The sequence below is a fragment of the Apteryx rowi genome, unplaced genomic scaffold, assembly GCF_003343035.1.
Source record: "Apteryx rowi isolate R43461 unplaced genomic scaffold, aptRow1 scaffold_79, whole genome shotgun sequence".
Lineage (NCBI taxonomy): Eukaryota > Metazoa > Chordata > Aves > Apterygiformes > Apterygidae > Apteryx > Apteryx rowi.
In genome coordinates this window covers 1,494,532-1,518,551 of record NW_020451082.1, presented here as the reverse complement: position 1 = coordinate 1,518,551, position 24,020 = coordinate 1,494,532, and the positions used below count along the sequence as shown (strand labels likewise).

The 24,020-nt window shown below is 36.5% G+C and overlaps 1 protein-coding gene across 1 annotated transcript in view; it reads left to right on the top strand.

Annotated features, from left to right (window-relative positions):
- The first annotated feature begins 753 nt into the window (after positions 1–753).
- The window catches only part of USH2A (usherin), a 408,708-nt gene continuing 385,441 nt past the window's right edge, over positions 754–24,020 (top strand). Inside the window, exons 1-2 of the mRNA XM_026088840.1 lie at positions 754–1,238; positions 7,187–7,352. Of these exons, the coding sequence (XP_025944625.1) occupies positions 754–1,238; positions 7,187–7,352 (651 nt within the window). The remainder of the gene's footprint in view (positions 1,239–7,186; positions 7,353–24,020) is intronic.

The following is a 24,020-nucleotide window of genomic DNA, read 5'->3' as shown; positions in this document are numbered from 1 at the left end:
TTTTTTTTTTTTTTTTCTCTCTCGTGTGTGCGGATAATGTGTGTCAGAAGTGCAGGCTCTGGAAGTGCGTAACTCCACATTTTTGGTACCTTAAAGCAGAGCTGTCGGGGTGACGCTCTGCGTAGCTTAAAGTTAGCGATGTAAAGCTGGGGTAAGCACAGGGAGATTTTAAATGCAAAGTTTAGTGAATTGCATTAAAACCATTAGAAAATACATTCAGGGTGTTTGATGCCCAGATTGCCTGCTGTAGCTTACTGTCATATTTCGTCTTTATTACTTTAAAATACAATGCCAAGCACGTGCTTTGGGTGCCATAAATAATAAATCTGGGTTAAATTCTGCTTTGCTGTGAATGTGTACAACTTTAAGCAGGCCTAGTCCTACTGGCCTTCTTTGGAGAGATCTCTTGGCCTTCACTAGCTAAAGTTTAAAGATTTGGCCTATTGACATAAAGGTGGAGGAAGAATTTTGCCTTAGAGTTCCAGCAGAGCGTCACCTTTGCTTGTGAGAAGTGGTGTGTTCCTCCTGTGGACCCTGTCTATTTTCTGTGGTTTGCAGATACCAGCTGTCACCCACCTGTGCTTCACTGACCAGAAGACATAGATGTCCTCTGCAACGGAGTCCTTACATTGGTGTTTTGGAGATGAAACACTACGTAATCTGTTAAAGCATAGCACCTGAGGATATTGCTACCAACATGGACATCATTATTTATTTACGGATGCTTTAATCAGGAAGAGCTTTTTTGTAAACATGAATTGCTGGGCTCTTTCCTTAAGGTGTCGTTTCTTGTTTCATGCTATTGAAACATTAATCTTAACTTACTATGACTCCTTTCTGTTGGTCAGCTCTCAGGGGCATTTCCCTAGGCTAGAAAATGTGGGAGCTTTCAAGAATGTGTCAATTGTGCCAACTCAAGCCACTTGTGGGCTGCCAGACCGAGGTACTTTTTGTCATAGCTCAGTTGCTGTTGAAAGTATTATGTCCTGCACCCAGAGGTTTTGTATTCAGGAATGTCCATACAGGTCTTCACCTTCATCCTACAAGCTGCTTCTTTCAGAAGGCTTCGGTACCTGTATCACAGAAGACAAAAGCGACTTGCATCCAGGGTCCTTCAGCAACGCTTCAAGTTTTATTTTTCATAATCACAAGGATTGCTTCTCTACTCCCCGCTCACTGAGGCTTGCAGTTTCATTTACGTTAACTGTATGGTTGAAACCTGAGCAAGAAGGTGTAATGTAAGTAGTATTGCAGGTGTTTACTTTCCTGATGCTCTTAGAAAAATTGATCATTGTAGTCACAGTCATTATTAGCAAGCTATTTAAAATTTTAAAAAGGTACAATGAGAAACTATGACGTTTTAAAGCTGTATTTAGGTTGGGGTCTTCACAAGTGTCAGGACGAGTAGGATCAGTTTCTGTAATGCTGACGCAGATGATAATCCCTTTATTTTCACTGAAACTATTCATACACAACATGCATGATGTCTGTCCTTTTAAAATCTAAATTTGTGTTTCTAATTCATACTTTTTTCTTCTAAAAGCTGCTGGAAAAACATGTTGTCAAGGATTTGTGCTGTTGCTGTTTTCATGATGGAAAAAATGATCTAAAGTTTTAGGAACCCCCTAAACATGAGTTTACTCCTTTAAAAAAAGCAAACAGACCCCAAAATCTCACAGAATGAATATTTTAGTACTGTGAAAGGGCAGTCGTCTTAGTTTTTCTGGAAGATCTGTGGAATGTTGACAAATTAGAACTCACATTCATACTGCAACAAAATATTCCATTATTCAAGCTATTTGTGCAATTTCACAAAGTGTTCACCAAATGGACATAACTAAACATGGTTCTTCCCTTGACTGCCTACATGTCACACTTTTAGCAAATAAGACTTTGTCATAAGTGGCCTTTCAGCTTGACTGTGCCTGACTATAATGAAAAGCCTGTTTTCAGAAAAAACATCACAAATCCTGCAAAAAAGTTCACTTTATCTATCATAAAAATGCACAACTGCCTCCTCTTACTTCCCCTGGTTATGCAGATGCTCTTTGAAGTGAAGCACATACAAAGTATAGTCCATTCCTTCAGAGCATGTATCACAAATTTTTGTACTTGTGCTGTTAACTTATTCTTAGAATGAAAATAATGATGTGCTCTATGCATCATTCTTGATACTTTGCATGCTACTCGGAAATACTAACTTTCTTTCGAGGTGGGTGAAAATCACTAGAAATAATAGGAACATTTAAAATTATAGTCTGCTAAATGCATGAATAATTACCTTTAAAAAAATCAGCCTAGCTCCAGTCTTCATACCATTGAAATTGTTGTGGTCACTGAGAGGGAATAAATGTGAGCTCTACCTGGCAAAAGTGACTTTAGTTTGAGCTTAGGTTAAATCAGCTCAGCTGAAGAAATATGTGAAGGAGTTTCTGGAGCTTTGGCCTAGTATATTTTATAGGCAGCATTTTCCATATAATGTTTGAATCTTGAACATCAGACAGTCCATTCTTGGGGTGGTCTTCCATCATGAGTTAGTGTGCATGGATACATACCAGATTATTGTTCCTCAGAGCATATGCTTAACTTGAAGCAGAAAAGTCCTGCTAATTTCCAGGCAAGCTGTTGCAATGATAAGTTGAGTGAGATCTGTGGAACTGTTTTGTTAATGGGATGGGCTGTTGCTTGCATGGAACCTAAAACAATCAAATATATGTGCCTTGTTTTAACTTAAGTGCTGTGCAGAAAGAGGGCTCCACTGAGGTCTGATTACCCATGGACTTGTGTAAAGCATTACTGTCCTATTGTTACTGTGTTATTATGTGCACAGTGTACATATTCTTGTTCAGTGGGTTTTATAGATCACTTTTAAAATTTAGAAGTTTTATTTAATTTTTGCAATAGATCACTTCCTTCTCCTGCTGTGTGAGATTGCTGTTACTCAACACATAGAAATGACAATGGTATGGCCCAGTCCTGAAAATTGAAGTTGGACAGCAATCTGTCTAGTGGACCAGATGATATGCTGTTGTACAGATTTTTTTTGTTCCACTGTCCAGTGTTCCACTGTCCATGTAAATTTTCCTTTCTTCACAGAAGGAATACAGGATAGCAGTTTGGGGGAAGTTATAGAGATATAACAAAACACAAAAAAGAATTATGGGTACCTAGTGCTCTTGACCAGAAGATAAAAAAGTTGAAATCTGGCGAGAGGGGATCAATATGTATGCATAAATGTTAGTTGATAGATACCATCTGATTAAACTGGTAGAGTAGCAGAGAGAACTTGGGATAAAAGTTTGTTGCATCATCTGGAGCAGAAGCCTGGTGTACTATATGTAGATGTGTTGCACAGCATATTGCATGGTTAGTTCATGCAGAGATTCAAGCTAGTTCAGGTGTTTTGGGCAGTATGGCCATGGATGGTGTAGAGAGATCTGTACTATAAGTACTTGCAGAAAGCTAGTCAGCCACTCCATGCCACACAAATAGCCACTGAACCACTGAAGCTTGACTCGGAAGGCATCCTACAAAAGAGAAATACGGAAATGGCCTAACAGAGTGTTAAGATAATTATATATTTTTCTTTTATTGTATTGGTTTAGTGAGTACTTCAGGTTGGAAGAAGCAGTTAGATTTGCCAGGTGTCCTATGTTTTGCAGTCCCTGATGGTTTCCTTTGTTTCGTTTGAAGTCATTTGCGAGAGAGACCTTTTAAACCACATATCTCGGCAGAGGGACTTCACTGAACTTGAACTCATTTGAACAAAGTCTTTTTACTGCAACCTGACAACATGAGGAAGATGGGCCAGAACCCTCTGCTTGTTGTATAAGTAGAATAATTGAAAATTCAACAAGATACTTCAGTTACTGACTAAGTCCTCTGATATTAAGTAGAGCAGACCCACAATTTTTGGATTTGCCATACCAATGCACTTCTCTGTGCTGAATGTGAAATGCTCTGGCTGCTAGAGAGAGCTAAGGAAAGAACCCAGGAGTCTTGATGTATGACACCCCATTGCCACCTCAGAAAGACTGCAACATTCCTCAGTTAGGGATGTGCCCCTGTGAGAGAATAGCAGAATTCTTCTGCTGGGAGTTACTGTGCTTATTGAAGTGGGAAATACTGACACAAGGATCCAAAGTTTGAGGGCCCATAGAAGTTTGTGACTTTCAAGGAGACATATATATGTGAGTAATTAAAGACATGAAAGAGAATTTTCTTTATCAGTTTCATATACTAATATTTCTTATGTGAAGCTAGAAAAGAATATGCTTTTATAGAAGGGGAAGTCAGGTCATATTATGGATTTATTTATTTTGAAGTCCCAATGTTATTCTAAGATGTATGGTGTAGATATTTATGGGTATACTTTTAAGTTACTACATTTGGAGATCCTGAAGAAAAGCAAGAGAATAGTGAGAAAACACGCTTGTAAGTTCAGTCTTTAAATTTATTTCCCTTTAGGCAGAAGTGCAGTAAGTGAGCAAAGCTCTTCTCCCTGAATTGTTCTTTCCCCATGCTTCCTCTCATGCTGCATGCTCATCAGTTAATCTAAATACTTTCAGTAAACCTATGCATAGAATTTAGTATAATATAGGAAATACATGATAACTACTAGAAATAGAATAGGATAAGAATACAAGTAGAAGTTTAGCCTGGAAATCATTACAGGAAGCTTATACCAATTTAGCATGCGTTGGGCTAACTGGAAGTTAGATGACCAGAAAGTATCGGAGGTAAGAAACAAATGAGCTGGGGTTTCCTATGCACAAAAGGGTCAAAAGGAATGGTCTGATTGTGAAGTAGGCACTAGGTGTATTATTTTAACTTTACTTTATATAAACTCAGATATTATACATTACTGATTAGGCTGAAGGGGGGAATTGCCTTAAGATACCATACATCTGATTTTTTTGAACCTGTGTTCATGCAGATGTTCCTATTTGTGGGTATTCCAAACTATTCTTGAAATTTACTCACTGAAGCCAGTTAAGTTGAGCAAGACTTTTTCCTCCAAATAGATTAATTCCCTATTAGTCTTTTTCGAGGTGACTTTTACCTTGGTTTTTAAATACCTGTTATTTCTTCTTATGTTTACTTTTTTTTTCATTTCTTATTTGCATAATTACCAATTGCTTTAATTTTGTATCTTGTATCACGTGAATCTGCTGTATCATATCTGTACTGCATTGCTCTGTACTCAGTTTATTGCATGATTAGATTAAGTAAAATTATTTTTGTCACTACCATGAAAGCCTACTCTCCCTAAATAGGGCAGTTTCACTAGAAAGTCATGGTTCCCAGTTAACGTGTGGGGATCAGCAGTGCATCCACATTAGACTGTGTAGAATATTTTTTGATTTGAAAGTTGACATGTGGATTTGTTTGATTTACTTGTTCTCCTTTTCACCCCACCGTTGTGAATTACAGTCAGGGATTGGCTCTGTGGGGTTGCAGGTTACCAGAAGTCTGAAACTTCACAAAGAACAGTGGTTTCTCTCTATAAGCATGGCTGGAATGGAAAATAGTACTCCTAGTCAGAAGTAATGCTTATGCCTGTTTCGCGTCTGTTAGCATCATTTTTTATTCTTTTTTCCTCCTCTGTTTTCTACCTTTCTTGATTTTCCTCTTTCAATAGTAAGTCATAATTCACATTTGTTGTTTCCAGTTTTCAAAGTGGTGTACATCAAGGTCACTTCCCTTCTTAAAGTCATGACACCTGTGGGGATTAAAAAAAAAAAAGTGGGGATGTTTGTTTTAGATAAGTAAAATAAACAAAAAATGGATTATCCAATTATTGTTTATCCAGGAACTGGCTAAATCCAGTTCCTAAATATTTTGCTACTTAGCTGAGCCTTCCCTCACATTTATTATCTAGCAAAACTAGCACGTTTACAAGCAAACAATATATTGAAAAGACTAATCAACAATATATTAAGAAATATGTTTTTAGGAAGGGTTGGAAAATAGTCTGCATTCTGCAAGTTGTTTTACTGACAACATTCCAACAGACTATAATGGTGACAGTTAAAATGAATTTAATTTTCTCTTGGATTTAAATGTGAATCAGTGAATAATGGCAGTATCAAAGAACAACCTTTCTGATTCTTTTCTTTTGTAAATGTATGTTAGTGAGGACTGAAGAAAGGCAAAGAAGTTTATCAGGAGATAATTTTTTTTCTGAACTACATCTAAAATCTTGGTCTCAAATGAATTTTATACACTTCTCTCTCCTGATTTAGTAGTGCATTAATTTACTCTGGTGTAACTGTTACAATATTTGGCTTTTCATAAGTAAGTTGGGACTGGATTTCTCAAGCAGCTGAAACTGGAATGTAGGGGTTTTTTTTTAATGCGTGTTGTACTTTTCATGGCATTAGTACTTATGATGGAATTAGTAAATAAAATACATAGCCGTTTGACAAGCATATATAGCCTTTGCTTTCTGAGGAGCCTTGGTATGATGGTGGCCAGTTTGGCAAAACTATTTGAACAGCTAGGTATGCAATGTGGCTTGCTATAGGTGATGTTCTTTGTCCATATTGCTTTTGATACTGATGTGAAATCTCAGTGGAAAAGAACTAACAAGTGGCTGGATAGCTGTCATGCCTGCCTCTGGTTCCGTTAGGTTAGAGAAAGGCTGTGTCAGAGGGACAGCACAGAAGCTTGTGTTGTTGCTGCCTTAGCTGGATTGGTTAGGTGGAAAAATAGAAGATTTATTTCCAGAAAATGTAATTCATAGTACTTCCATAGGTGTATTACGTTTGCTTTGTTGGAACAAGAAAAGTGCAAGTGTCTCAACAGGATGCTCTGTGTTGTGCAGTTTTGTAAGAAAAGTGCAGCAGAGAACTTAATGAGGCAGAAGCTTAAATATTAGTTTTAACAGCAATAGCCAGCCCCTGTGTTTTCTGTCATGGAACCCTGAAAGAGGAAGTGAAATGAGGGTGAATGCATTAAAAATATATTTATCACAGATTAAGAAATAAAATGTTTGTAAAAATCATTTTATGCTTAGTATATCCAGTGACTTTCACTGTCACTGAGCATCTTCTCAAGAGCTGTATTTTTAACGTTTATTTTAATACATTCTGGTTGGCATCGCTTTACAAGATAGCACCTTGGCAAGAATGTGTATATATGTGTGCCTCTGACCTTATGTTGTTTTTCTTGGTTATTTCCAAAGGTGTGTGATAGAAAAGGCTATTGATGGGCAGACTGTGTTCAAACTCACAGTCTCTGAGAAAGAGACCATGTTTTATTATCGCACAGTAAATGGTTTGCAGCCACCAATAAAAGTAATGACATTGGGGAGAATTCTTGTGAAGAAATGGATTCATCTTAGTGTGCAGGTGAGTAAGAAAAAAAAAGAATTTAATATTTGTTGAAACACAGCATTTGTGTGAGAATAGTATAACTGTATAAATATCTGCACTAGAAAGGGTGGTGTAGCTGATAACTCTGAGTCTTGTAGGTAAGGATCTTAATTCGAGGGACTAATTTTAAAGCAATTGCTAATTTAGCACTGGAAATAAATGCTGTGTACACATTCAGCTTAACAAGCAAAGTCCTAAGAACACTGTTACTTGAGGTGAAGAAAATCTACTTTTTCTGATTTTAATGAGTCTTGGGTCTTTAAAAAAAAGAAGTAAGAGAGAATGCCATCCTCGTCTAAACACACAAATATACTTACCTTGTAGAGGTGTACCCCATTTTGTTATAAACACTTCTTACAGTGCGTATAATTAAACGTGTAACAGTTTTGCAGGATCAATTAAGCTAGTAAGTTACAAAGCTATTACCTCTTATTTTAAAAATACCATTCAAAATTGTAAAGACAATCCCTATGTTCAAAAAATCTTTTGTTGACATAACTTTATTAAAAGGTATACAAATATCCACTGAGGATAAAGCAAAATTGAGTTTGTTAAATTTTAAACTGTATATACAAAAATCAGTAAACAAATACAGTAGAAATAAGGACATTTGGTTATTTGCATGTCTTAGTAATTCCCAACAGGCACTCTAGTAAATTCTGTTTGTAAGTCAAGTTCAACTAATAATTAAAAGCTCTAATTATCAGGTATTGAAATGTTTATCTTCTCTTTCCTTCATTTCTTTTATCTGGTCTATTAAATCTTGTTTGGTTTACAGCACAATCAAAGAATAGTTTTCCTGCTTTCTTGGAACTTGCTAAAAGGTATTGACTGTGGTTTGGATTTTTAGTGCTGATCATGTCACTTGTAAGAAGTATCTAAGCTGACGTCTTGAATTTTTTGCGGTTTCTTTTTTCCAGGATAACATCATGGTAGTGTGAATAAGATTTTGGCTGTTGGATTAAAAGAGTGACCTTAAGGTAGAACTAATGAACTTTACACTTCAAACACTCCAAGGTTGCTATGTTAGTGCTTGTGGCTGTCAGACACTTTTTTTTTTTTTTTTTTTTTTTTTTTACTAATCTCAGAAACTGTTAGAGCCTGCGATAGCAAAGTGAAGAGTGAAGGGGCTAGATTTAAATACACACATCTTAATTCATATTACAGAGAACCCCCAAGCACTCCCTAGAATTCAGTCCTTTGTTTCTTTGGGGAAAGTAGTCCAATGCATAGTAACAGAAAAGAAGTGTAGCTTCTAGAGCCTTAGAGAGACTACAGATTTAATACCTTTTAGTAGTTTCTGAGATCAAAATAGAACTTCACATTCTGAGATCTATAGTACTGTAGGATTCAGCTTTCCATTAAAGGTGATGGGGGCTGCAGCATGTTCCTTTTAGAACTAGGCTTGGCTATCAAACTTCAGGCAAAGTTTTAAATATTTTTGCAAACTTTTAGCAGGTGTCCAAAAGCATTTTTCTATAAATGGAGAAATAAATGAAAAATGACAGTATGAGAGAGATTGAACAAATTCATGCAAAAGTAGCATTCATATGAAAATGGATGTTTCTTCAGACAATAATAATATTTGACAATGGTAAGATAGTTCCCAGAACTTTATAGACTGAAGCTTTGTCCTTCCTTCCGAATACAGGTGTTTCCTTAAGCTGTTTAAAAAGCATTCTGAAGATTAAAGCACTACGCGGTTTTACAGGCATTAGTAATTTTAGTTAAAGTCAGTAGGAGACCCTGGAGTTTACAACCAAAAGTACAAAGCAGCTGAACTTAGAACAAGTTAGTTATTTTTGACTTTTATGATTAACCAGCCTTCTCCCCAGGCAATGATCAGGCAGTGGGTGGTRTGTCTGTGTACTACACTGTGGAGTAGAAATCCTTATGTGAGCTATAGGTGAGATAAAGGGTAAAGGCAGCAGGGCTAGCTGTGGCAGAGTGGAATAATAGGTGTGCTTACTACTACTTCTGGCTTTTCCAGGTAAGTGAGATCATGTAGACATCTGTGCTTTTTTGTTGAAGCAAAAAACTGCCTCTGATACCTATAAAGGATTAGGGATCTCAGTTCTGTATCACTGTTTGTTGTAGGTATGTCCTTATTTTTTAGCAAAGACAAGCCCTAGGACTGAATTCTGTGGCTGTTAAATTAAGATAGCTTGAGGTCTTSCTCCAGCCATGCTGGTTTTGAAGTGCTTGTAGTCATAAAGTTATCAGTGTAGTTGCTATATAACCTACTTCTACAGAAACAAGCAAGCAAAAAAATCTAGCTTCAGTTTTCCTTTGCATATTGTTATAGGATTGTTGTTGGATGTGAAATTTCATGTATGTATCTGTAATGTTCAGTCACAAGCTATTAGGTTTAACTAAACTAAGAGTAGATTCAACATCTTTTTAAATACTGTGCAGAATTTGGCAGGTGTCAAGAGAACATTGCTTGACATTCTTTTTATTTGGGATCTTCCTAGAGCTCTATGGTACTGTACTGATGTCAGAAATCTGTTCAGGCTTATTTGACAGCTTGCTTGATAGGATTTTTGGACTAAAAGAAAATGAAGTTTGTGAATGTTGTTTTATGGAACACCTAAATATTGTTCCTGGTAAGACAACTGAAAATGTGGAATGGATATCTTCATGCAATTAAAGAAACTTGTATACGTGGAAAAAATGGAGTAAATAGCAACAATGCCATATCTGGAGTTACAGGAAACCTAAAAACTTGTGAATCTGAATTTCAGGGGAAGAGTGATAGGATGGGATACTGCTATGCTAAGCGGAGTTTCACATAAAGAAATGGTATTCTCCATGCATGAACCACAGTAGGCACAAGCTCTTCATATTCTTTTAAAAAATATGTACTTTTACAATTTTCAGATAATATAATTCAGAGACAGGTGTTAACTGAAGATATATGTGGTAATGTCTCTTTCTTCTTATGAAAATGTTTTTCCTTCATGCCAAAGGTCAAGGCATCTAAGCTATTGACTGGCAGAAGTTGGTTTCCCCAAAACTGAAGTTAGAARCATTAAATGCTGCAAGCTTACACATTTAGACATGATACTGTAGATAATATCTCTGACCTTCAATATACATGTGTGTTTTCTAGTAGCTGAATGTTGGTAGGTCAAGTAGATCCAGTAGGTCCTTGTTTTCCCTGAGACTCCTAAACTTTTAGGCAGTGTAGCTTTTCTCTTAAATTCTGTGGTGATTTGAGTCTTTGTAAGAAATGTAGATAACAATAGTGGATCAAAATAGGTATCTTTTTGATTTTATTGGAGGTAAACTTGATCAGATACTCTACAGTGTTAAAGTATTATTCAGTGCCATGCACAGTATTGCATGTTTGTTTGGTAGATGGTGCGACTGTCTGCTTTGAAGCTGGTTTGTTTGGTCTGGGTGTCTTTGGTTGGGGGAGAAGAAGAGGAAAGGTTTAGGGTGTGATCCGTTGTTGCTCAGCAACTGTGGGCCTGATCACAGGTATGCCTAATTCAGATGAGTCTGATTCAGGACAAAAGTTTAAAAAGCCACGTGATCAGCAAATGCTAGGTCTTACTAATATGGTTAGCAAATAGGGGTACCTACTGGGACCCATCCCTAAGGAAAAAGCAATAATTGCTGGTTGGGCGCCAGGGAATTTATGCCTCGTTTGTGACAGGACACAGATGCTGTGCAGGGGCAGGTTGGCTGGCTGAGAGTGAGAGCACCCTTGCGGTGTGGGGCTGGTGCCTGCTTCTGAATCCGCTGCAACTGAGGAAGTGGGGATTGAGGCAAAAGGCTTTAAACACCAAGTTGATGGCTAGAATAACAGCCAAGGGAGATTATGGGATTTGATCTTGGTAACAGTGTTCAGGGGAGATTGGTGAATTTTTGTGTTTGTTTTTTGGCTGGTTTGTTGTGTTTTGCAAAGAGTGTGTGTGTGCATGATGCAGCTGGCTGTGAGAGAGGCTTCTCTACTCAGGAGCTAGAGTCCAAGCCACTCTCTGAAGGCAGGTATGCTTAATATGAGACTGAAAGTCAAGCGATCAGTAAGAGCTGGGAGCCTGCAAACAATGGTGTTGGTAGGAAAAACTGAAATATTTGCACATAAATGCCTTGTGACAGGCAACATGACAGAGGAACTTGAACTACTGGTGGCAGATATGCAACAACTTACAGAGAGAGCATAAATGTGGTGGGACAGCAGATATGTTTGGAATTCAGGTATAAGAGCATATGAACTATTCAGGAATAATAAAAATGATTTGCGGAATAGCACCAAATATTAATTAAATAAAAGAGAAGGATAAAAGAAAGGACAGCATAGATTAAAAAGAATTTCTTTGGAATAAAATTCCATAAGTGAGCTGAGGTAGGTGAGAAAAAGGTTTGTAAATGAATTCTACTGAGGTAGTCTAGGAATTTACATCCTCAGGTTTGGATTTCGATGTGTAATTTTTTAGAAAGAAGAACTACTAAGATTTATGTCATTACAGAAACTTATTCTCCTGTTTATACCTGGGAAATTAAAGTTCTGCTAACAAGAGCAGGCCCAAACATTCCTGTAGGTTCTGGATGAAAAGTTTCTTCATCAGCTAATCACTGAAATAGAAAGTCTAGATACCAGCTTTGTTAAGTGGTGAACGCATTATTAGAGATGTTGGTCTTAAAAATAATATTCACCTGAGTATTCACAACTTGATTCAGTTGAAATAGAAGAATAAACAAAAATGGTTCTGTCACTATGCTTTTGGGTTTCAAAAAGGACAAACGGATAGGACTACCATTATAAAAGAAGGTGAACTGATAAGCCCAGAGACTGAATGGCCTGAAAGTTCTTCAAAATAAAAATGATAAATTTAAGAAGACTTTCTGCCCTTAACAAGGGAAAACAATCGGAGAAATAGTACCCCCACCTAACTGGCTGAATAAGCACATTTGCAATTAGAAATGGCAGTCTACAAGCAGTGGGGAGCGGGGGAGCAAATTTGCAGAGAATGCTGTGTAGGAATAGAAATAAAACTGTAAAGATGTCAAGCTGAATTAGACTTTGCAATGACTATTAAATGCTGAAAAGGTTCTTAAGATCTCTTATATAAGAAGACGAGGCCCTGTGGAGTGAAGATGTGCTTGAGATTAAGGATGATTTAAGTAAGGTCCCTAAACTACATAAATACTTTGTTTCTGTTTTCAATAAAGATAATAACAGTCATGGAGCAAAAATGAGCTGTATAACAGAAATGAAAATACATAAACAGGAACAACCATGAAGTGGAAGAAACATGAATTAAGAAACTTATTGTGTAGATGCTGATGCAACTGGATTGTCTTTGTTTAAAAGTTCTGAAGTAACTGGTACATAAAATCCTTTGACAGTGAGGTATTTTATATGAATCTAGCAAGTCAGAAGTGGTAATATAATGCTTACTTTCAGGAAGAGGAGGGAAAAAGGTTCTTGGCAGCTACAGACCTATTTGTCTCAACACACTGGCAGATGAGGATTTAGAGTACACCTTTGAAGGAACAGATCAAGAAATGGAGGTAAATGAAAAATGGGATAAAATGCAACATGGATTTACCAAAGATAGCTCATCACAGTCTAACCTCTTAGATCTTTTTTTTTTTTTTCCCCCTTGAGCAGAAAACTGATTTTCAGGCAAAGTAAATGTGTCAGATTTCCTCTATCTGGACTTCAGTAAAGCATTGATATGACACCCCATGAGAAGCCATAGAGTCATAGGAAATGTTCTTGGGGAGGGGTGGCAATAGATACTGCTGAAAGGAACTTGCTTGTAATCCCTGAAGAAAGATTACAAGTGAATTCCTCTAGGATTAGTTTTTGGACAAGCCTTGTATTATATTTTCAATAATGATCTTGGTGGAAATATTAAGAGTATACTGATAAAACCAGCTGATAACATAATATGGAGAGGTGTCATTGGAGAGAGGACCATTGAGATGTCATACAGGAAGAATGGAATGACTGAATGGATGAGGGTGACAGGAAATAAAATTTGGTATTACAGAATGCAAAGTCATAATTTTGAAACCAGTAACAAAAATCTTTAAGTACCTAATCATCAGAAAAATGACTGAAATAGTGGGCCAGGTGGTGATGATGAATAACTAGCATGATGGGGCCATGGAAAAGGCATGTGTTAGGGGAATACATCAGGAAAGGCCTTTCTAGTAGTGAAAGCAAAGTATTATTGCTGTTGCTCCAGACACTGAGATTTCATGTGGAATGTTGTGTACAATTTCAGACATTCATGTTTAAAGAACATGAATCAGGACAGAATTACTAGGCTTACAATGGCAGTGAAAGGTTTTATGCAAGCCTTACAGGAGGGAACTTGGAGAATCTTCCTTTGGGAGTTAACTACAGTGAAGAGTAGGAGGACGTACAGCTTCCTTCTCTAAATGTGTTGTAGGGTAAACACCAGGACGGAAAAGGAACTATCTGAGATGTAAATTATGAGATGGTTCTACTAGAGCAGTCTGTGTCTGAAAAAACATTCTGATCAGATTAGTGGGGATAAGAAAATTATATTTGAAAGAAAAGCTCAATAACTTTTGTAAAAATGATAATGTGATACAATGCATCCTATAGGAGAAGATGGAATTTCCTACCACATTTTGTTCTTATGTAGGTGTATTATGGGATTCTTTTTTTTTCTTTTTTCTTTTCCTGCAACATTACTAAAATGAACACTCTCAGCAGAATATTGGACATGAGTCACTAATAGTCTTGGAATGGACTGGAAAAAGCTACTTGAGACATCTGCTTGGTCCTACTATATCAGTCTGAAAGTAACTTCCTACTTTTAAATAGTTTGTGCAGCCTTCTTAATATGCGGTATATTGCTGACAGAGCTATTGGCTATCCATTTCTTTGCTCTTTATACCTAATAAACATTTGAGACAAGTTATTCTTGAATAGTTCTGCTGAGGTCAGTTGAAGTGAATTTGCAACAAAAGTGAATTTTAACCATTTCTTCTACTCGTCAGTTATTTCTCTCTAATGATGTGTGCTAGCGTTGTTTTCCACTGCTTATGTTTTGTAAAGAAACTTATCTTTTGTTTTGTAATTTCTGACAGGGTTTTTTAATGGATTGCTTAACAATCCATAAACTGTGTGTTTTTTGGGTCTTGTTTTTTGTTTTTTGAAATTACTAGGACTATTCTAGTTGATTTCAGTAGGTAAGGATCAAGTTCTTCAGGCTTCTGAATGTGTTAGAATCACTCTGTGTTTGATCTTGATTTACTAGTATTTATCATTGTATTTTGGAGACATGTATTAACCCAAACACTGATTTAACGTACACAATGGAGTAAACATATATAACCTTAAATTAAAAGAAACCGGTATGCACTTAAATTGGTGTCTTAAAAATGAACTTTGAAAGAAATCAAAACATTTGAAAGCATAGCAATGCATAATTAAGGTCAGTTGTGTACCTCATTATGTCTGCATAGTGATACCAAAATCAGATCTGTGTCACTTAGTAACAGCAGCTCCATTGTGTATTTTCTTTCTCATATTCACTGTTAAGGGTCTCTCACTTTCCCTTTGATACTTCAGAAGGTATTTAACCAGTTAAGAAGAGTGGAATTTAAACATGAATTTTCAGATACATCCAAGGCTGCTGAAATGGGAGATTCTTTGAGAACATGTCAGATTGATGTATTTGTTTCATATTTAGTGTCCACAATTATAAAAAATAATCTTTTTACTAGCCTTTATTTTGCCTGATCATATCTATGTAACTCTGCCATGTTTTGGCGGACAGTAGCACATTAAAAGCTTTATAAAATAAGTTTAAAATATAAATGCAAAGAGGTAACCATGACTGAATTACTCTCCTGGGAGCAAAATGCTCTTAGAGTGCCTATTGAAATCAGCATTATCATTTCAATACATGTCAAATATGAGTCATTTCCTAGTTTAGGCAAAATTTCTTTATAAATCTTTAAATCTTCCAGTTCTTTCAAGAAAAGGTTAAAGTACTTATGATTTAATGAGACCGCTTTACATCATAACTGTTTGACTATCAAGAGAAAACTTGTCCTTTCCAATTTGTGAAATCCTCTTATTTTCTGCTCAAGTTTTTGAATACTTATAAATTTATATTAAAAGCCAAGAACCTAAGACTTAAAAGTGGGGAGGAAAATATTTACTGTATACACTCTCTGTGTATATATAACTAAATATGGGATTTTAAGTGGGGTATATACCCCAAGTTTAGTAAGAGTATAGGAAAGCAAGGAAACCTTTTATTTAACAGATTACTTTGATGTCCTGCTTGAAGTCATCACTTTTTAGTCATTAGGAGTAGCCTGTCCGTCCCCAAAAGGCAGAAGGGAGCTTGCATCAACTGTACATATTAGAACTTCTTGTCCACTAAATGCATTATATGATGAAAATACTTAGGAGGATGGGGTCTGTCCATGTAGTTGTTGCTGTGCTCCCAACAAACATCAGGAATAAACATGTTATACAGAGTGTAACGTGTTCTGAGGGTCTGTGTAGAGAACCTTTCTTGGAAAAAATAAGCATAGCTCCCTTGGCAACTGGTTCATCATTTAGCGTCTGCTATGATTGCAGCCCATTCAGATATTGCTGCTGAACTTGCAGCCTTGGGGTTCTTTGATGTAAATAACTTGCTGTACTGCATCCAGAAGTGCTACTGTGGTGTTTGCCTCTTGTTCTCCTGGGCCGTGGTTACTAGAATGTAGACTGGTTTGTGTTGATTTGATAGCTCTTTGTTATAATAACTTCAGCTCCTTGGGAAACAGGGGTATTTCCCAGCTGCCTCTATCTTCTCCCCACTTGCACTGTTTCTTAACGAAGACTTTCCTTCCTTCCTGAATATGAATTCAAGCAAATTCCCTGAGTATCTCCAGATTTAGACCTGCAGGCAACAGCTGTCTGGGAGCATAAGACATGTAACCTCATCTAAGCCAGGATTTTAATTTCAGAGAATAGCAAAAATACAGTTTTGCCAGTGCCATCTTGACCACTCTGGTGGAAACTGCAAAGCTGAAAATCCCACTAAGGTCTACACAGACTTTATATCCTCTACAGTAGGAATGGAATGAAGGCTTTGGGTGGCCAATGCTGAGAGTAGGTAGTATTGACTATTCTGCAGAAACTGTCTGGTCTGTTTGGAGAGAGATGAGATTTGAAATCCATGAGGTTTCAATTTGTTTTATAAGCAGTTTGTTTCCTTATACAAAAATATGTGGCAGAGAATTAAATTGTATTTTTAATAATGGGTGCAGTATGTTAAGAATGACTTGCATTTTTTTCCCCTAATCTTAAATCTTTAGACATCCTGCAATTCTTAAGGTAGTATTTTTGGTGCTTTTTGTTTTTAATTTTATTTATATTTTAGATAAAAATAGGTGAATTAAAGATGAGTACAGGTCGGTGCTACTCTGGAACCCTAGGGGTTTTTTTGTTTGTTTATTTTTGAATTTGAAAATAACTTTCAATCTTCTTTCTAAGGATACCATAAAAATTTTTCAGGATAAATAGTTGTGTGAATGAAGCTTCTAGTGACCATTGTAATATGCAATATATCAATTAATATTGTGTGTAGTTACTGGGCATAAAATATGTTTACAAAGGATATTTTTTCTTGCAAAAGAAAGATTATGGCATTTAATATTATGGCAGCATACAACTCTAAAAGGTATGCTCTACCATAGTTAAGTAAGTAGCCTGCTTAGAGGAACATATTGAAAGGTAAAGAAAAGAATAAAAGACACGCTTCAAGTATTCAAATTCAATATTAAGAATAATAGTAAAAATTTCATAACTAGAATTAAAGAACTGAGAGAAAGGGATGAGATGTATGCTGTTCAACRACATCCTGTGAATTAAACTACAGTTGCTGCAATCAGATAACTATTTTCAGATCGTTAGAAATCTGGAGCCCTATTGAAAGGGGGAAACAAACAAAAAAATTATTTAACTAGGTAGTCCTTGATTCTGAATTAGTTTCTTAAATATATGTTTATGTACACTGCTCATAAGTGGATTCCCAGGTATGCAATAGTTGGTGTAACTTCAGGTACTCTTCCAAAGCTGCATGACTGCTATTCTGTTTGCACATTTGTGTGCCATTAGATTGTGTAGAGATTAAGCTTTGAGAGGCTGGAAGGAGCTGCATATACCTGATATGGCTGTTAGCATAAAACATCAAGATGACACTCACAGTGTACATCTATATTAACAATTTTTGTGTGCATGAAGGGCTCTTTTTGGTGCAGATTTGCCTGGTGTCTGAATTTGGAGTTTTGTGGTATGCACTGAAGTGCATTGCTGATGTGCTTGAACTTGGCTCCTTTCTGGGGAGACCAAGTTTGAAGTTTTACATTGAAGTATCACCATTTAGAGCACACCACTTGCAGCATGGACACATGGTCTTCCAGCAAGTAGTTCTAGGTGTGTACAGGGCAGAGAACTGGCAACTGGTGTGAACTTCATTCTTGGTAAAGACTCATTGTGGAAGTCCTGAATTATGATGGATCGCAACTATTGAACCATGGTTCTTCTATCTTTATGCCATGCTAGTCACTAAAGTAGATGTACTTGCAAGGTATTTGAAATTTTCTCTTTAAGAGTGTAAAAACTTCATGAGTGCAGCAAAATATTTAGAGCAGCTTCTGCTTTTCTTGGTTATTTAAAAAAAGTAATTACTGCATTTGGTTCCATTTTCTCTAGGAGACTTAAGTCAGATGTCTGATCAAGAAATGGAAGATGAAACTTTCAGACTGTCCTTTATGCAACCTCCATTATTTTTGTGTGAACTTTCATGTACATCTTGCATTATCGCCTGTGCATGCAGTAAATGGAAGGTGACATAAATTATATATGTAGATCCTGTACAGTGGAAAACCATATGTGCTGGTGGAAGTACACAGGAGCAATCTTCTAGCAAGGTTTTGCATGTTTAAGTTTGTCATGGAAGGCCCTGAACAACTTGCCAGCTTGTCTGGAAACTAGTAATTTCTGTGATGAAAAGAGGTGGAAGTACTCCTTCTGTCCATATATCTTGTTCCATTACCTCAGCTCAATAATACCATAGTCTTTGCACTGTGTAAGAACTGCAGTGTTGGTCTGACAATGGGTCTGTCTGTCCAGATATTCTGTCTTTAATTATGAATGAGAAGTAGGTGCCCAGGAACAGCTTTCTTTAGACACATCCCTGACTTAGTTTCTGACAACCAGTGTCTTTGAAGCTTCTTCAGCTAGATACTGTATTGAATAGCCATTGACTGAACTATTTTTTGTTTAGTATTCTGATTCCTATATATTTTTGTTTTTTCTACTATCCTGTGGTGATGAGTTCCTCATATGTAATTATGGCTGTACAAAAGTGCTTTTTTCTGTATTTTAACTCTGCTGTCTCCTAACTTCATTCTGCTAATTTCTTTTGCATCAGTCACTTCTTATTTACTGTTCTCATGCTATTTGAGATTTTTGATTATAGAACTTGATCACATATTGTTATAATTGTTTATAAACTCTGTATTCCTAGTTTGTTTGATCTCTCCTTTTATTGGAGCCATTCTGCACTGATCTTTCTGAAAGTTTTTGGGATTATGTTATTATATTTTTTTGGGCTGCAGAGATCAGAACTGCACTTGTTATTCAAGACACGTTGCTCTTGAAAAAAGGATAAATTTCTGTGGTGGCACAATGAAATTTTATGTTATTCATTCCTTTCCCAGTAATCTCACTTGGTTTGCTCTTTGGCTACCATGGAGCATTGAGCGCATTAATGAATGACTACCCACGATAACTCCAAGATCTTTTTCTGAGGTGACAATTCTGAGCTTATTGTTATGTGTGCATGGTTGAGAATATTTTCCTCATGTCTAATACTTTGTGCTTATTAACACATTTAGTCTGCTACTCTTTTGCTTGTTCCTTAACTATTTTGAGATACTACTGTAACTGTGAAGTAAGCTTTAACTTCTACTGTCTGGGTGTATTAACTACATCCATTGTCACCTCACTAACCACTGCTCTCAAGACAACACAAAATGTTAAATAGCAGAGGTTGTTGGGGGAACCTACTGATAAACTTTTGTCTGTGTGAAATGTGGCCATTTAATGTCTACCCTTGTCAAAACCTTCCTGGAAAGCCATTGTATTGAGCTCTTTCTTATCCATGTGCCTGTTAACTTCTTCAAAGAACTCAACGTTGGGGCTTGATTTCCTTCCGCAAAAGCCACTTTGACTTTTCCAGTATATCATATTTATCCATCTGTTTACAACTTCCATTTCGCATTATATTTTCCAATTCACCCTGTGTAGACTTTATTTGCTGAATTATCAGATTAATTGCTCCAAGACCTGGTTATAAATCATGCCTAAAATTTTAATTTCTGTATTATTCTTCAATATCTGCAGGGCTAATTGAAAACTGTATTGCTTTCTGGTTTTGTTGCTTTTCTAATCTCCTATAGAATTTGAAGATGCTGCTTTTTCTTTTTTCTTTTAAAAAGCAGACTGGAGTTACGTTATGATATGTTTGTACCACAGATTCTGTAGTATGTTTTAAAACAAAAAAAGCTTATTAACCTTATCAAAATTTGAACTTTCTTTTAAGGTACAGCCACTCTCCTTCACTGGCATGACCAACGTCATTCTTGACATTCTGGTTCAACCATCTTAGTTTATACATTTCAAAGATGGGCATATGTTGTCATGGTCTATATGCCTGCTTAGTTAGGACTATTTTTTCAGATGCTTTTTAGTGCTTTCTTTCCTGAACTTGATCAGTTTCTTTCCTAATTTGATATACAAGTAAACTGTCCCTATTTTGACATAGGAGAAGCCTATCCTTCTTTAATTCCATCTGTTCCAGACAAATCTCTCAATTCTTAATCACCCTAAATCTCTTCTACCTACACTGTTTGCTCAGTTGTGCACAGAATTCTGCAACCTTGCTTGTCTGACCCTTTTTGATACTGGCAGCATTTCAAAGAGTGGCACTGGCTTTGATCTTCTGTGTCCTGAATTAAAGCCAAAATATTTTCCTCTTGACCCTCTCCTCTATCCTTTCCGGTGGTATTCACATGGGCCATTGCTATTGTCTGTGATCAGAGCTGGCCTAAATAGTGAGTCACTGTTCTTGCACCTGTAGGTATATCAACATGTGATATTCAGTGACAGCATGGATTAAACTTTCAATATTACTACTAATCAGACATTTTAGGACTGCGAGCTTCTCTGTTTCTGACCACTGAAATCCTTTTCCCAGAGATTTATCCTCAGTGCTCAGAGACACTTTCGTTTTCTCTTTCTAGCCTGATGGCCTCTGCCCATGGGACTTTTGTAGTTCTTGGAGGCAGTACTGGTCAACAGAAAAAGTCTCTTATCTCTTTCAGCTGCTTTGGGTGGTTTGCTTCAGTCTTGATATTTGATTTCTATCTCTTTGGGTTATTGCTTCTTTGTACTTTATGCATGTAGTTCCTGTCTGTAGGCTGGTAATTGTGCATCTAACAAGTCAGTAAACTGGATTGCCACTCTTCTGTTGGACTTCTAAGTGCATTTTATTGTATTTTGGGACCAAAATGTGCTTATTGGCATCCTTGTCTTTGCTGTTGATCAGAATCTCCCTGGCCTCTCCATGCTTTGACTTGTGGCCTGTATACTAAAGTGTGCAGGAACTTTCTGAGCAGTCTTGCCCTGATCCTCTTCTGGCCMATCTGCAGCAAAATGCATTTGATGGAGCTTCTGCATAAACTCCTGTCTTTAGCTTTTTCCCACAGATAAGCTACCAAAACACAGTCCTCCTAAGTCAGGTCTGGCCAATGTTCAGTAAACAGAGCAGTTTGGACCTGCTGTAAAGCTCTGCTGACAAGATGCTTAGTAACTCTGGAGGAAAGTAGCTATTAAAAAAAATATATTGAAACTTTAAGTAAATTGTTATTGAAAAAGTGTTGGAGAATTATGCGATGAAGGAATATTTGAATGACTGTTTCTAAAGAAGGATGTGATGGAAGGTAGCAGGATACAGGAGGAGGGAGAGGCCTGAAGTAAGATTGCTGGGAGGAATATAAGAGGAATCAGAGGCAGAATTTTGCAGATCTTTGACAATGCAGAGAAACTCAATCTTGAAAGAAAAGACAAGACTCTATTTGCAAAAATGGTATGGTTTCCATAACTGGGTATATGGAGCTTCTGTGGGGAGGCATTCAGAGGGCAAGAGTAATTGCTTGCTCCTTGTGTAAACCATCACAAAGAAAGTGAGAGATGGATTTCAACCTTGTAGCCTCAGTAGAACTGTCCAACTGGTGTAGAACTGATGTATTCTTGCATTAAATTTGGGAATGACTTGCAAGTCTTCGTACTGAGCAATGCAAAATGGTGCAAAACTCTTCACATATGGTCAATTCAGAAGACCAGAAGTTAATCTACAACTGATAGTGTAATACAGGGTTAATAATTGTACATTAGTAACAGCTTCCTTCATTTGTGCAAGTATCTGCTTATTCTTTGACTAGTAAAGTACAGAGACTTTATTCAGAAGAGACATTTCATTTGACATCTACGTCTCATCCCTAATTTACATGATTACAAGTAGTTCAGGAAAATTCAGAATCAGTGGCTGTGCTGTATTTTAAATGGGGGAGGGGGCAGACAGAAAATGTGCATTGTTATGAGATTATCTAAAATGTACTTTCAGGCCTTTCTGTTTCAATTAATTTTGGCAAGTCTATTTTATGTAACTGTTTTAGCTGCTAAAAAGCAGCTTGTTGAATCCTTAATACTTGTCTCTTTTCATGTTACTATAGTGATCATTGGAGCTTGGATCTGATTTGTTCTGTGACTTGGGGAAAATAGAGTCATTATGCGGCAAGAAAGCAATTGTTCTCCATGTATTTTCAGATCTGATGACTAGGATCCTGTTATTATGTTTTATTGTTTGGAACTCATTTGCAGCACAAGAGTCACTTGTTACACTTTTGCATGTAAAAAGAACAAAGATTGATCGATGGTTAAAATAGTAGTTAGAGCAAAGCTTAATTATTTCAGTTTTCAACAGAATCTGTATTTACAGTCTTGAGCTCTCTGGTTTTCTCTCCCACACCCCTGCCCAAATCTGTTAATTCTGTTCTGAGGCATCATTAATAGATTGACAGAGCTCTTGTGACATAGGTGATAAGCAGTAATTCTTATTGGTATGATGCTGGTTGGTGTAGAAAGTGGCAGAGCTGCATTTAACAGTTTTAATATTATTTCATACTAATGAAATACTGATGATCTACTCACCAAAAAAAAAAAAGAAAATTTCCATTCCACAATTGGAATGCATCCTTTATGGTGGAAGTATCAGTAATCTCTGACTTTTTTTTTTAAAAAAAACAATATTTACTTGTTTTAAAAACTAATTCTTTGTCAGATACAGACCATTTCAAAAGTTATCTCTTTTCATGTAGGTCTTTATCCTCGGCCTTCTTTGTCAAATAATTGACAGTGTGGGTTATATCACTCAGTTTCTAGGTTGTCTCACAGCACTAAAATTACCCTTGTCTAAAAAAATTAATGACATACATGATTGTTATTTTGGATCCTGCTTCTTGCTGTTACTTGCATTGTCACATTTTGAAAGCTTTATTAATAAAATAGCTATTAGTTTGTCTGAAGTCTTTGAAACACCTTCTGGACCAGTCTGCGTTCCAGTTGCTTTTTCATTTCACTGTTTGAGGTCAAATTTGTATTAATACACAGCTTGTTCTTGAACAGAGAGTTAATTGCTTCAGGAGAACACCAGGGTTCCATCTTTCTTTTCCCCTTCTCCCCCACCTCCCTTTTTTTTTTAATTTATGTTGTTCTTCAGGGAATTCAAGCTGAAATAGTGGTGCTATGCACAAAAAGAAAGACTTGGATTGAAGGAAAACCATTTCCCGTGGAGAAGGGATTAACATTGTAGGAGATAGTGAGAAAGAAAAGTAAATGAGGGCAAAGAGAAAAGCTAAATATCTTTTATACAAATGCTAGGAGCATATGTAATAAGACTGCTGAATTGGAGTGACATGTTTTCAAGGATAAGAAAGATATTATTGGAATAAGAGAGACAACCAGGAAAATGAAGGGGGATTTAAAATGCCAAGATACAGAGTTTTAGTGAAGAGAGAGCTGATATAAAGCTGGAAGAGAAGTAACAATATTGGTGAGGGATGATACTGAGTCTGTGGGTGAAAAATTATTATTTTTTTCTTTTTTAACTAAGTTCAATAGTTTGCAAGTTAAGGACAATTTAATGTAGTTGTGTTTCATAGCTGTTGTGCTAACCTTGCAGGTGGGTCATAAAAAAGAAAAAAAACAAACAATAAAAATATTTCTTAAGATATAAAATGGGTCCCTAAGAAAGCCAGAACTTTGATCGTTTGAAGAATGATGGTGTATCTAGGAGGCAGCAGTAGGAAAAGAGATTGTTAGAGATCAGTTAGGATACTGACTGTGTTAAAACTACAAATGAGAGCATGTTTCCACTGGTACTGTAAGGTTGTTGCCTATATCCAGTTTTTTTAAACAGTCTACACAATAAGAATATTGTCACTATTATCATGGGGGAAGAATATAAATATAAATCTTTGTATGGAGATAAGAAGCAGAATCAAATGATCATAAAATCATGA